The sequence below is a fragment of the Pongo abelii genome, chromosome 19 (genome assembly GCF_028885655.2).
Source record: "Pongo abelii isolate AG06213 chromosome 19, NHGRI_mPonAbe1-v2.0_pri, whole genome shotgun sequence".
NCBI classification, from domain to species: Eukaryota; Metazoa; Chordata; class Mammalia; order Primates; family Hominidae; genus Pongo; species Pongo abelii.
Window position 1 is genome coordinate 77,406,798 of NC_072004.2, and position 15,237 is coordinate 77,422,034.

At 36.6% G+C, this 15,237-nt stretch overlaps 1 protein-coding gene across 1 annotated transcript in view; it reads left to right on the plus strand.

The window, feature by feature from the left end:
• LOC100445724 (EF-hand calcium-binding domain-containing protein 3) overlaps nt 1–15,237 on the plus strand; it is a 544,420-nt gene that overhangs the window by 104,491 nt on the left and 424,692 nt on the right. Inside the window, exon 27 of the mRNA XM_063718854.1 lies at nt 14,085–14,156. Coding sequence (XP_063574924.1) covers nt 14,085–14,156 — 72 coding nt within the window. The remainder of the gene's footprint in view (nt 1–14,084; nt 14,157–15,237) is intronic.

The following is a 15,237-nucleotide window of genomic DNA, read 5'->3' on the forward strand; positions in this document are numbered from 1 at the left end:
ATATCTCTGTTTTGGTACCAGTACCATGCTGTTTTGGTTACTGTAGCCTTGTAGTATAATTTGAAGTCAGGTAGTGTGATGCCTCCAGCTTTGTTCTTTTGGCTTAGGATTGACTTGGCGATGCGGGCTCTTTTTTGGTTCCATATGAACTTTAAAGTAGTTTTTTCCAATTCTGTGAAGAAAGTCATTGGTAGCTTGATGGGGATGGCATTGAATCTATAAATTACCTTGGGCAGTATGGCCATTTTCACGATATTGATTCTTCCTACCCATGAGCATGGAATGTTCTTCCATTTGTTTGTATCCTCTTTTATTTCCTTGAGCAGTGGTTTGTAGTTCTCCTTGAAGAGGTCCTTCACATCCCTTGTAAGTTGGATTCCTAGGTATTTTATTCTCTTTGAAACAATTGGGAATGGGAGTTCACTCATGATTTGGCTCTCTGTTTCTCTGTTATTGGTGTATAAGAATGCTTGTGATTTTTGCACATTGATTTTGCATCCTGAGACTTTGCTGAAGTTGCTTATCAGCTTAAGGAGATTTTGGGCTGAGACAATGGGGTTTTCTAGATATACAATCATGTCATCTGCAAACAGGGACAATTTGACTTCCTCTTTTCCTAATTGAATACCCTTGATTTCCTTCTCCTGCCTAATTGCCCTGGCCAGAACTTCCAACACTATGTTGAATAGGAGTGTTGAGAGAGGGCATCCCTGTCTTGTGCCAGTTTTCAAAGGGAATGCTTCCAGTTTTTCCCATTCAGTATGATATTGGCTGTGGGTTTGTCATAGATAGCTCTTATTATTTTGAGATACGTCCCATCAATACCTAATTTATTGAGAGTTTTTAGCATGAAGCATTGTTGAATTTTGTCAAAGGCCTTTTCTGCATCTATTGAGATAATCATGTGGTTTTTGTCTTTGGTTCTGTTTATATGCTGGATTACATTTATTGATTTGCGTATATTGAACCAGCGTTGCATCCCAGGGATGAAGCCCACTTGATCATGGTGGATAAGCTTTTTGATGTGCTGCTGGATTTGGTTTGCCAGTATTTTATTGAGGATTTTTGCATCAATGTTCATCAGGGATATTGGTCTAAAATTCTCTTTTTTAGTTGTGTCTCTGCCCGGCTTTGGTATCAGGATGATGCTGGCCGCATAAAATGAGTTAGGGAGGATTCCCTCTTTTTCTATTGATTGGAATAGTTTCAGAAGGAATGGTACCAGTTCCTCCTTGTACCTCTGGTAGAATTCGGCTGTGAATCCATCTGGTCCTGGACTCTTTTTGGTTGGTAAACTATTGATTAGTGCCACAATTTCAGAGCCTGTTATTGGTCTTTTCAGAGATTCAACTTCTTCCTGGTTTAGTCTTGGGAGGGTGTATGTGTCGAGGAATTTATCCATTTCTTCTAGATTTTCTAGTTTATTTGCGTAGAGGTGTTTGTAGTATTCTCTGATGGTAGTTTGTATTTCTGTGGGATCGGTGGTGACATCCCCTTTATCATTTTTTATTGCGTCTATTTGATTCTTCTCTCTTTTCTTCTTTATTAGTCTCGCTAGCGGTCTATCAGTTTTGTTGATCCTTTCAAAAAACCAGCTCCTGGGTTTATTAATTTTTTGAAGGGTTTTTTGTGTCTCTATTTCCTTCAATTCTGCTCTGATTTTAGTTATTTCTTGCGTTCTGCTGGCTTTTGAATATGTTTGCTCTTCCTTTTCTAGTTCTTTTAATTGTGATGTTAAGGTGTCAATTTTGGATCTTTCTTGCTTTCTCTTGTGGGCATTTAGTGCTATAAATTTCCCTCTACACACTGCTTTGAATGTGTCCCAGAGATTCTGGTATGTTGTGTCTTGGTTCTCGTTGGTTTCAAAGAACATCTTTATTTCTGCCTTCATTTCGTTATGTACCCAGTAGTCATTCAGGAGCAGGTTGTTCAGTTTCCATGTAGTTGAGCGGTTTTGAGTGAGTTTCTTAATCCTGAGTTCTAGTGTGATTGCACTGTGGTCTGAGAGACAGTTTGTTATAATTTCTGTTCTTTTACATTTTCTGAGGAGAGCTTTACTTCCAAGTATGTGGTCAATTTTGGAATAGATGTGGTGTGGTGCTGAAAAAAATGTATATTCTGTTGATTTGGGGTGGAGAGTTCTGTAGATGTCTATTAGGTCCGCTTGGTGCAGAGCTGAGTTCAATTCCTGGGTATCCTTGTTAACTTTCTGTCTCATTGATCTGTCTAATGTTAACAGTGGGGTGTTAAAGTCTCCCATTATTATTGTGTGGGAGTCTAAGTCTCTTCGTAGGTCACTCAGGTCTTGCTTTATGAATCTGGGTGCTCCTGTATTGGGTGCATATATATTTAGGAAAGTTAGCTCTTCTTGTTGAATTGATCCCTTTACCATTATGTAATGGCCTTTGTCTCTTTTGATCTTTGTTGGTTTAAAGTCTGTTTTATCAGAGACTAGGATTGCAACCCCTGCCTTTTTTTGTTTTCCATTTGCTTGGTAGATCTTCCTCCATCCTTTTATTTTGAGCCTATGTGTGTCTCTGCACGTGCGATGGGTTTCCTGAATACAGCGCACTGGTGGGTCTTGACTCTTTTTCCCATTTGCCAGTCTGTGTCTTTTAATTGGAGCATTTAGTCCATTTACATTCAAAGTTAATATTGTTATGTGTGAATTTGGTCCTGTCATTTTGATGTTAGCTAGTTATTTTGCTCGTTAGTTGATGCAGTTTCTTCCTAGCCTCGATGGTCTTTACAATTTGGCATGATTTTGCAGTGGCTGGTACTGGTTGTTCCTTTCCATGTTTAGTGCTTCGTTCAGGAGCTCTTTTAGGGTAGGCCTGGTGGTGACAAAATCTCTCAGCATTTGCTTGTTTGTAAAGTATTTTATTTCTCCTTCACTTATGAAGCTTAGTTTGGCTGGAAAAGAAAATTCTTTTCTTTAAGAATGTTGAATATTGGCCCCCACTCTCTTCTGGCTTGTAGAGTTTCTGCCGAGAGATCCACTGTTAGTCTGATGGGCTTCCCTTTGTGGGTAAGCCGACCTTTCTCTCTGGCTGCCCTTAACATTTTTTCCTTCATTTCAACTTTGGTGAATCTGACAATTATGTGTCTTGGAGTTGGTCTTCTCTGTGGCGTTCTCTGTATTTCCTGAATCTGAATGTTGGCCTGCCTTGCTAGATTGGGGAAGTTCTCCTGGATAATATCCTGCAGAGTGTTTTCCAACTTGGTTCCATTCTCCCTGTCACTTTCAGGTACACCAATCAGATGTAGATTTGGTCGTTTCACATAGTCCCATATTTCTTGGAGGCTTTGTTCATTTCTTTTTATTCTTTTTTCTCTAAACTTCCCTTCTCGCTTCATTTCATTCATTTCATCTTCCATCACTGATACCGTTTCTTCCAGTTGATCGCATCAGCTCCTGAGGCTTCTGCATTCTTCACGTAGTTCTCAAGCCTTGGCTTTTAGCTCCATCAGCTCCTTTAAGCACTTCTCTGTATTGGTTATTCTAGTTATACATTTGTCTAAATTTTTTTCAAAGTTTTTAACTTCTTTGCCTTTGGTTTGAATTTCGTCCTGTAGCTCAGAGTAGTTTGATCGTCTGAAGCCTTCTTCTCTCAACTTGTCAAAGTCGTTCTCCGTCCAGCTTTGTTCCGTTGCTGGTGAGGAACTGCATTCCTTTGGAGGAGGAGAGGCGCTCTGCTTTTTAGAGTTTCCAGTTTTTCTGCTCTGTTTTTTCCCCATCTTTGTGGTTTTATCTACTTTTCGTCTTTGATGATGGTGATGTACAGATGGGTTTTTGGTGTGGATGTCCTTTCTGTTTGTTACTTTTCCTTCTAACAGACAGGACCCTCAGCTGCAGGTCTGTTGGAGTTTGCTAGAGGTCCACTCCAGATCCTGTTGCCTGGGTATCAGCAGCGGTGGCTGCAGAACAGCGGATTTTTGAGAACCACAAATGCTGCTGTCTGATCGTTCCTCTGGAATTTTTCTCTCAGAGGAGTACCCGGCCGTGTGAGGTGTCAGTCTGCCCGTACTGGGGGATGCCTCCCAGTTAGGCTGCTCTGTGGTCAGGGGTCAGGGACCCACTTGAGGAGGCAGTCTGCCCATTCTCAGATCTCCAGCTGTGTGCTGGGAAAACCACTGCTCTCTTCAAAGCTCAGATGGAAATGCAGAAATCACCCGTCTTCTGTGTTGCTCACGCTGGGAGCTGTAGACCGGAGCTGTTCCTATTCGGCCATCTTCCTCTATTTTCTTGTTAGTTTTGGCAAGCTATGTGTTTAGAGGAATTTGTTCATTAGATCTGCCTTTTCAAATGTATTGAATAAAGTTGTTCTCTTTTTGACATCTGACATAGCTGTAATGCTATCCTCATTTTAATTCTCAAAATTAGTGGATTGTAACTTCTTTTTTTTTGCCCTCGATTGAACTCCACAGTTTTCAATTTTATTAATCTTTTAAAAAATTCAACCTTTATCTTGATTGACCCTTTTAAAAATTTATTTCCTCTTTATTATTTTTGCTTTTATCTTTACTGTAATGTCTACACTTGATCTTAGCCAAAAGGCTGATAAGTGATTACTATATGCTAACTTATTACAATTCTTTTATTTTTAACTTTTATGGATAAATAATTGTTATACACATTTATGGGGTATGTGTGATATTTTGATACAAGTATACAATATATAATGATCAAATCAGGATAGTTGGGTTATCTGTCACCTCAAGCATTATCAGTTCTTTGTGTTAGAAACATTCCAATTTCACTCTTTGTTATTTTGAAATATAAAATAAATTATTAACTATAGTCACTGTATTGTGCTACTGAACACCAGATCTTATTGCTTCTAACTGTATTTTGTACCCATTAACCAACCCCTTTTTTAATCTCCTTCCGCCTATATCCTAACATTTATTATTTCTTTGTTTTTTTTTTTTAACTTTTTTTTCCTTTTTTCAGTCATCTTCCCTAGGGTGAATATATCCCAATTTCTAGTGATGAATATTTAGCTCAATAGTTTTAAGGATTTTTTTTGTTTGTAATACATATCTCACAGCAAATTTTCCTCAAAATACTCATTTAACTACATCCTACAAGTTTTGATATATAGTATTTTAATTATTGTTCAGGTCAAAATTTTTCTGATTTCTGTTGTTGTTTCTTCTTAAACTCATGGTTTTAGAGGTATGTTTCTTAATTTCCAAAAATTTGAGGTTTTGTAGTCATTACATTATTAATTTCTAGTTTAATTGCATTGCAGTCAATGAACATACTCTGATGTTAGTCTTTTGAAGTTTGTTGAGGCTTGATTTATTGACTATGATAATTTTAGTAAATATTTTATGTGATTGAGAAGAATATATAGTCTGCAGTTGGGTTGGGTGAGAGTGTTCTACATATTAGATCAGATTTATTGTCAAATTCAAATTTTTTTGTATTCTTACTGATGTTTTATTTCTTTGTTCAATAGTTACTGAAACAGTTGTTCTAAAATCTTCTACAATTTTATACAATGATTATGTGTTTGTCTACTTCTCTTTTTAATTCTGTCAGTGTTTGCTGTCTATAGTTTTAGCCCATGTTGTTAACATACTGACTTAGAATTAAGGCTGGGCATTGTGTTTCATGCCGGTAATCTCGGCACTTTGGAAGGCTGAGGCAGGCGGATCACTTGAGCTCAAGAGTTTGAGACCAGCCTGGGCATGATGGTGAAACCGTGTCTCTACAAAAACTACAAAAATTAGCTCAGTGTGGGCCAGGTGCGGTGGCTCATGCCTGTAATCCCAGCACTCTGGGAGGCCGAGGCAGGTGGATCACGAGGTCAGGAGATCAAGACCATCCTGGCTAACACAGTTAAACCCCGTCTCTACTAAAAATACAAAAAATTAGCCAGGCATGGTGGCGGGCACCTGTAGACCCAGCTACTTGGGAGGCTGAGGCAGGAGAATGGTATGAACCCAGGAGGTGGAGCTTGCAGTGAGCTGAGATCGCACCACTGCACTCCAGTATGGGCGACTGAGCGAGACTCCATCTCAAAAATAAAAAATAAATAAATAAATTAGCTCGGTGTGATAGCATGAGCCTGTAGTCTCAAGTACTTGGGGGGTTGAGGCAAGAATTGCTTGAGCCTAGGAGGTTGAGGCTGCAGTGAGCTGTGTTCGTACCACTTCATTCCAGCCTGGGTGACAAAGTGAGACCCTGTCTCAAAAAAACAGATATATCATCCAAATTAATAGAACATTTCATTATAAAGTATTCATATTTGTTTTTAATAATGCTTTTTTCTTAACATCTACCTTGATATTAGTATAGCAACATTGGCTATCTTTTTTTTTTAGGGATAACATATCTTTTTTGTCATTTTACTTTCCTTCTTTCTGTATCCTTATATTTTAGATGTATCTCATGAATAGTACATGGCTTTGCCAGCCTGTTAGTGTCTTAAAAAATGTTTTATTTGAAATGTTTACATTTACAGAAGAGTTTTAAAGATAGTACAGAGTTCCTGTGTACCCTACCCAGCTTCCCCTAATGTTAGCATCATACGTAACCATGTAACATTTATTAAAACAAAGATATAAATATGGGGACAGTACCATTCATTAAACTACAGAATATATTTGGATTTCACTCGTTTTCACTAATGTGCTTTAATGTCCCAGGATCTAGTCTGGGATACCATGTTGCATTTAGCTGTCATGTCTTATTAGCCTTCTCTATCTAGTCTATGACAGTTTCTCAGTCTTTCCTTCTATTTAGTGAGCATGACACTTTGGAAGAGTATTGGTCAGATATTTTGTATAAACCCTTAGTTTGGGTTTATCTCATGATTAGCCTGGGGTTATGGGCTTTTGGGACGAATATCCCAAAGGTAAAGTGCCCTTTTTATTGCAACATATAATGCATTATATTAACATGATTTGTTACTGGTGATATTAACCTTGATCACTTGAAGTGGTGTCTGCCATATTTTTTCATCGTAAAGTGACTGTTTTTCCTTTTTTCACAGTTTTTGTTAGATGCAAGTCTTAAAGTTTAGCCCCATGCTCAAGAAGAAGAAAATTAAGCTATTCTTCTGGAGGGAGGAGTATCAAAGAATTTGTGGATGTGTGTTAAAATAACCACAGTAATTAATAAATATTTTGGAGGAGATACTTTGAGACTGTGCAAGTATTCTGTTTCTCCTCTAAGTTTCTCCCACTAATTTTAGCATTCATTGGCAGATGAATTGCTAGCCTGTAGCAATTATTACTGTGTTGTTCTAATGTTGATTTTCTACTTCCCTCATTCCTCCTACATTTTAAAATTATTTGAAATTCTTCAGCAGGGATGATTTATTCCTTCACTCCCATTAATTAATTAGTAATATGTCTTTTAATTAAACCATGTAGTTAACTTACACTTATGAGATTACTAAAGTATTTGGGTTTAAATCTACCATTTTACTAGTACTTTCTATTTCAGCCACCTGTTCCATATTTCCTTTTCTCTTGGAGTTTTTACTTTAAAAATTACTCAATTTCTTAGACGATAGCAAAACAAATATGACAAAATGATATAAAATCCTTTTGGGTGTGATAAGTATGTTCATTATTTTATTGTGATTATTGTTTATTTGTGTTTACAAATGTCAAAACTTTGTCAAATATCACAGTTTAAAAATTGCTGTCTGTTGTGATCCAGAGCAATCAGACAAGAGAAAAAAATAAAGGGCATCCAAATCAGTAAAGAGAAAGGCAAACTGTCACTTTTCATCGATGATATGATTGTATACCCAGAAAACCCTCAAGATTCATCCAAAAAGATCCTAGATCTGATAAATGAATTCAGTAGAGTTTCAGGATACAAAATCAGTGTACACAAATTAGTAGCACTGCTATACACCAACAATGACCAAGCTGAGAATTGAACTCAATCCCCTTCACAACAGCTACAAAACTCAAAACAAGAACTCAATCCCCTTCACAACAGCTACAAAAAATAAATAAATAAATACTTAGGAGTATACTGAACCAAGGAGGTGAAAGATCTCTACAAGGAAAAACTACAAAACACTGCTGAAAGAGATCATCAGTGACACAAACAAATGGTCATGGATGTGTGGAATCAATGCTGTGAAAATTACCGTACTGCCAAAAGCAATCTACAGATTCACTGCAATTCCCATCAAAGTACCATGATCATTCTTCACAGAACTAGAAAAAAGTCCTAAAATTCATATGAAACTAAAAAAGAGCCTGCATAGCCAAAGCAAGGCTAAGCAAAAAGAACAAATCTGGAGCGTCACATTACCTGACTTCAAACTATACTGCAAGGCAATAGTTATCAAAACAGCATGGTACTGGTATAAAAATAGGCATGTAGACCAATGGGACAGAATAGAGAACCCAGAATTAAAGCCAGATACAGCCAACTGATCTTTGACAAAACAAACAAAAGCATGAAGTAGAGAAAGGACATCTTATTCAACAAATGATGTGGGGATAATTGGCAAATCACATGTAGAAACACGAAACTGTATCCTCATCACTCACCTTATACAAAATCAACTCAAGATGGATCAAAGACTTAAATCGAAGATTTGAAACCATAAAAATTATAGAATATAACATTAGGAAAACTCTTCTAGACATTGGCTTAGGCAAAGAGTTCATGACCAAGAACCCAAAAGCAAATGCAACCAAAACAGAAATAAATAGATGGGACTTAATTAAACTAAAAAGTTTCTGCAAAGCAAAAGAAATAATCAGCAAACAGACAACCCACAGAATGAGAGAAAATATTTACAAACTCTACATCTGACAAAGGGCTAATATCAAGAATCTACAAAGAACTCAAGTCAGGAAGAAAAAAACAAAACCATCAAAAAGTGGGCAAAGGATATGAATAGAGAGTTCTCAAAAGAAGATATACAAATGGCCAACAAACATATGAAAAAAATGCACAACATCACTATTTGTCAGGGAATTGCAAATTAAAACCACAATGAGATACCACCTTACTCCTACAAGAATGGCCATAATTAAATAGATGTCAGCATGGATATGGTGAAAAGGGAACACTTTTACGCTGCTGGTGGGAGTGTAAACTAATAAAACCACTATGGAAAACAACATGGAGATTCCTTAAAAAACTAAAAGTAGGTCTTTTGACTCCTTGGTTCAGTATATTCCTAAGTTTTTTTTGTTTTTGTTTTTGTTTTTGTTTTGCAGCTATTGTAAAAGGGGTTGAGTTCTTGATTTGGTTCTCCACTTGGTCACTGTTGGTGTATAGAAGAACTACTGATTTGTGTACAGTAATCTTGTATCTGGAAGCTTTGCTGATTCTTTTATCAGTTCTAGGAACCTTCAAGAGGAGTCCTTAGGGTTTTTGAGGTAAACAATCATATCATCTGCAAATAGTGACCGTTCGACTTCCTCTTTACCAGTTTGGATGCCTTTCTTTCTCTTGCCATATTACCCTGGCTAGGACTTCCAGTACTATGTTGAAGAGGAGTGGTGAGAGTGGGCATCCTTGTCTTGTTCCAGTTCTCAGAGGGAACGCTTTCAACTTTTTGCCATTCAGTATTATGTCGGCTGTGGGTTTGTCATAGATGGCGTTTATTACATTAAGGTATGTCCCTTGTATGCCTGTTTTGCTGAGGGTTTTAATCATAAAAAGATGCTGGATTTGTCAAATGCTTTTTCTGCATGGTCATGTTATTTTTGTTTTTAATTCTGTTTATGTGGTGTATCACATTTATTGACTTGCATATGTTAAACTATCCCTGCGTCCCTGGTATGAAACCCACTTGATCATGGTGGATTATCTTTTTGATATGTCGTTGGATTCGGTTAGCTAGTATTTTGTTAAGGATTTTAGCGTCTACATTGATCAAGGGTATCAGTCCATAGTTTTCTTTTTCGGTTATGTCCTTTCTTGGTTTTGGTATTAGAGTGATGCTGGCTTCATAGAATGAATTAGGGAGGGTTCCTTCTTTCTCTGTCTTGTGGAATAGTGTCAGAAGGATTGGTACCAATTCTTCTTTGAATGTCTAGTAGAATTCTGCTGTGAATCATCTGGTCCTGGACTTTTTTTGTTGGTAATTTTTAATTACCATTTCAATCTTGCTGCTTGTTATTGGTCTGTTCACAATACCTAATTCTTCCTGATTTAAGCTAAGAGAGTTGTATTTTTCCAGGAATTTATCCATGCCTTCTAGGTTTTCTGATTTATGTGCGCAAGAGTGTTCATAGTAGCCCTGAATGATCTTTTGTATTTCAGTGGTGTCAGTTGTAATATCTCCTGTTTTGTTTCTTGGTGGGGTTATTTGGATTTTCTCTCTTCTTAGTTAATCTCACCAGTGGTCTATCAATTTTATTTATCTTTTTAAAGAACCAGCTTTTTGTTTCATTTATCTTTTGTATTTTTTTTTGTTTGTTTCCATTTCATTTAGTTCTGGTCTGATCTTGGTTATTTCCTTTCTTCTGCTGGGTTTGGGTTTGGTTTGTTCTTGCTTCTCTAGTTCCTTGAGGTGTGACCTTAGAGTGTCAGTTTGTGCTCTTTCAGTCTTTTTGATGTAGGCGTTTAAGGCTATGAACTTTCCTCTTAGCACTGCCTTTGCTGTATCCCACAGGTTTTGATAGGTTGTGTCATTATGGTCATTCAGTTCAAAGAATTTTAAAATTTCCATCTTGATTTCATTTTTGACCCAATGCTCATTGAGGAGCAGGTTATTTAAATTTTCATGTATTTGCATGGTTTTGAAGTTCACTTTTGGAGTTGATTTCCAGTTTTATTCCATTGTGGCCAGAGAGAGTGCTTGATATAATTTCAATTTTCTTAAATTTATTGAGGCTCACTTTATGGCCTATCATATGGTCTATCTTGGAGAAAATTCCATGAGCTGTGAATAGAATGTGTCTTCTGCAGTTGTTGAATGAAATGTTCTGCATACATCTGTTAAGTCCATTTGTTCCAAGGTATAGTTTAAGTCCATTGTTTCTTTGTTGACTTTCTATCTTGATGAACTGTCTAGTGCTGTCAGTGGAGTATTGAAGTCCCCCACTATTATTGTGTTGCTCTCCACCTCATTTCTTAGGTCTGTTAGTAATTGTTTTGTAAATTTGGGAGCTCCAGTGTTAGGCACATATATGTTTAGAATTGTGATATTTTCCTGTTGGACAAGGCCTTTACCATTGTATAATGTCCTTCTTTGTCTCTTTTAACTGCTGTTGCTTTAAAGTTTGCTTGTCTGATATAAGAATAGCTACCCCTGCTCACTTTTGGTGTCCATTTGCATGAAATGCCTTTTTCCACCCCTTTACTTTAAGTTTATTTGAGTCCTTATGTGTTAGGTGAGTCTTCTGAAGGCAGCAGATGGTTGGTTGGTGAGTTCTTACCCATTCTGCAGTTCTGTATCTTTTAAGTGGAGCATTTAGGCCTTTGACATTCAATGTTAGTATTGAAATGTGAGGTATGGTTACATTCATTGTGTTCTTTGTTGTCTGTGTACTTTGGTTTTTTGTTTTTTGTTTTTGCTTTTTAACTTGTATTTTTGTTTTATAGGTCCTGTGTAATTTGTGCTTAAAAATGTTCTGTTTTGATGTGTTTCCAGGATTTGTTTCAAGATTTACAGCTCCTTTTAGCAGTTTTTGTAGTGGTGGTTTGGTAATGACGAATTCTCTTTTTCATTTGTCTGAAAAAGACTGTATCTTTCCTTCATATATGATGCTTAGTTTCACTGGATATAAAATTCTTGGCTGATAATTGTTTTGTTTGAGGAGGCTGAAGATAGGGCCCTAATCCCTTCTACCTTGTAGGGTTTCTGCTGAGAAATCTGCTGTTAATCAGATAGGTTTTCGTTTACAGGTTACCTGGTGCTTCTGTCTCACAGCTCTTACGAGTCTTTCCTTCATCTTAACTTTGGATAACCTGATGACAATGTGCCTAGGCAAAGATTGTTTTGCTATGAATTTCCCAGGTGTTCTTTGTGCTTCTTGTATTTGGATATCTAGGTCTCTAGCAAGGCCAGGGAAATTTTCCTTGATTATTCCCCCAAATGTGTTTTCCAGGCTTTTAGAATTCTCTTCTTCCTCAGGTACACCGACTATTCTTAGATTTGGTTGTTTAACATAATCACAGAATTCTTGGAGGCTTTCTTCATATATTCTTATTCTTTTTTTTTTGTCTTTGTTGGATTGAGTTAATTAGAAGACCTTATCTTCGAGCTCTGGATTTCTTTCTTCTACTTGTTCAGCTCTGTTACTGAGACTTTCCGGAGCATTTTGCATTTATAATAGGATGTCCAAAATTTCCTGAATTTTTGATGGTTTTTTCTTTAAGCTAGTCCCTTGACTATTTCTCCCTTCACTTCTTGTATCATATTTTGGATTTCCTTGCACTGGGCTTTGCCTTTCTCTGGTCCCTCCCTGATTAGCTTAATAACTAACTTCCTGAACTCTTTTTCAGGTAAATCAGGGATATCTTCTTGGTTTGGATCCATTACTGGTGAACTAGTGCGGTTTTCCTACCAAGCTTTATGTAATACTATTCACTTTCAGAATCTGTCCTGTACCCAGGTTCTAATATTAATTTTCTGCTTCCCTCATATACCATCTCAAGACTGCTGTCTTTGGCCTCCTGTATTTCCAAGCTTCTTTCTTTTATCTCCCCAGAGGTTAAGGCGTTCATCCATCAGCTCTCTGACTTGTTCTTAGTATTTCCCTACACAGCAAGGGGACTCTCTTCTTATGAGTGAACTCTCATTGATATTATCCATGTTCTGTATTATAAAGATATTTCCTTATTCTTGTATGAAATTGCCACTTGAGTTTCCTCTTTGTTTTTTTTGTTTTTGTTTTTGTTTTTTTTTTAAGACAGATTCTTGCTCTGTCGCTCAGGCTGGAGTGCAGTGGCACATTCTTGGCTCACTGCAAACTCTGCCTTGAAGGTGCAAGCAATTCTTCTGCCTCAGCCTCCTGAGTAGCTGGGATTACAGGCTCCTGCCACCACACCTGGCTAATTTTTGTATTTTCAGTAGAGACGGGGTTTCACCATGTTGGCCTGGCTGGTTTGGAACTCCTGACCTTAAAGTGATCTGCGCATCTCAGCCTCCCAAAGTGCTGAGATTACAGACATGAGCCACCATGTCTGGCCTGAGTTTCCTCTTTGGTGTAGGCTCTGAAGCTGACTGCGCTGGTCCTAGATTTTTATTTCCTGACTTATATGCAAATACAAATGTTTAATATTCTGCCTCTTAGTTACACTGTAGGCGTGGACTATAGGTTATTTTACTTGCCTTACTTGTTAATTTGTATGGATTTTTGGAGACCATGTGGAGAGATTAAATTTACATGTCTACTGTCATACTAAAGCAGTGTTTCTAACCTTTTTTCTCTCGCTCACATAAGAAGCCTTTATAGACATTTTAGTTCCTAATTATCCCCCACCCCCATGAAAATTTAATACCACAGATAAACCATATATCTGTTTAAGTACTATGGCCACAAACTATTGTAATATCTGAGATTTTTTTTCTCCTAAGAACCAGTTTTACCCCTTGAGAGCAGTATCACTCTCAACGAGAATGTATGTTCTGAAAGTATCTTGAATTTTTTTTTTCATTGTTGTACTGCCGAATCCTATGAGTAGTATTTTACTTATACTTTAACACATGTATGAGTAATATTGGTCTATAATTTCCCTCCCTCACCTCCTCAGTATTATATTTATTCTGTAGTTTTGTAGGCAATTAGGAGCTACTGAAGGGTTTTATGCATGGGAATAATCAATTTTTTTAAAGAGGAATACATCCCTTGACATACTGTGGAAAATAAATAGAAGATGAGACTGGTGGCACAGGTGTTTAAAGATGCTATTGTAATAATAAAGGTATTAGTTAATGCAGCAGTAAATTCAAGAAGTATTTGGAAATAGAATGAGCAGAAATTGATAATCATATGCATGCAAGAGGTAAGGGAGAAGAAATAGCCCAGCCTTACTCTCAAGCTTTTAACTTCTGTTATAATTTGACTATTAGCTTCAGCTATATTATTTAATTCCGAAACAGTAATTCTTTCTTTTAATTAAATTATGCTTTGCCTTACAGAAAGTGGTAAGGTTACCATTCAAGAATTTATGACTAAATTATCTGATATATTGACAATTCCTAAAGCTACAGGTAAGTTTTATTTAATATGTACTTATTGCCCAGATCTAGAAAGGCAAGCAGTGGTTTACATGTTAAAAACAATACAGTATTCGATAGTTAAAGCACAGGTAAGTAAGAAGCAATACAATATGAATATAAAACAACACAAGATTACATAACTTCTGTTTGAATTCTAAGGCAAATATTGCTAAGCTTAACCCAAACTCAAAATTTTAGGTAGTCTTACTTGGTAGTGCTAGAAAATTACTAGATTATATATTATTCAGTATGCATATTTGACTTCTGAAATTATTAGAAAATAATTTTTAAAACTTTTGATAAATCCAGTAGAATTTTTATCACTATCTGTTATGTTCTCATGTATCTTCAGTGACTCTCTTGATCACATTTTTTAAACATTCATGCTTTTTGAGGTATAATGTACATATAGCAAAATTCACTCTTTTTAGGTATACAGTTCTTTGGATTCTTAAAAATAATGTAATGTAACCCTTAACTATACACAACATATAGACTATATTATCCCGCAGAAATCTCTTATGCCCTTTTGGTAATCCATTTCTTCCTCTACCCTGAACCCCTGGCAACTACTGATTCATTCTTTGTCCCTATAGTTTTCCCTTTTGTGGAATATCATGTAAATGATTAAATATGAAGTGGTTTGAGTTTGGCAGTCATTGCATGCATATACCTTGAATTTACTCTGTTTATACTCTCATTTATACTACCAACCCTCCCTAGAAAAAATGGATTCTGATTGGTTCTGGTTGCAGTATTACAAATTCCAAATAAAGCTTTATTTGAGGACCCCCAAAGTTGAGGTACTGATCCCTTTGGCTGTTTGTTTCCCACTAAGTGGTGTGTGTGTGTGTGTGTGTGTATATGTGTAACCAACATTTTGTTGAATCAACAATGTACCATTAGTAAAGCTGCTGTGCAAAATTATCCCTCAGATCTGTCCTAAACTTACAGTTTAACTGATTTTATTGTCCTCACCTAAGGTTATACAATTCATTTTTGGGAAGAAAATACTAGGACATTAAATCAAGATGGTTACTTTTGCTATTTTGCTGAAGATTCATATTTAAAT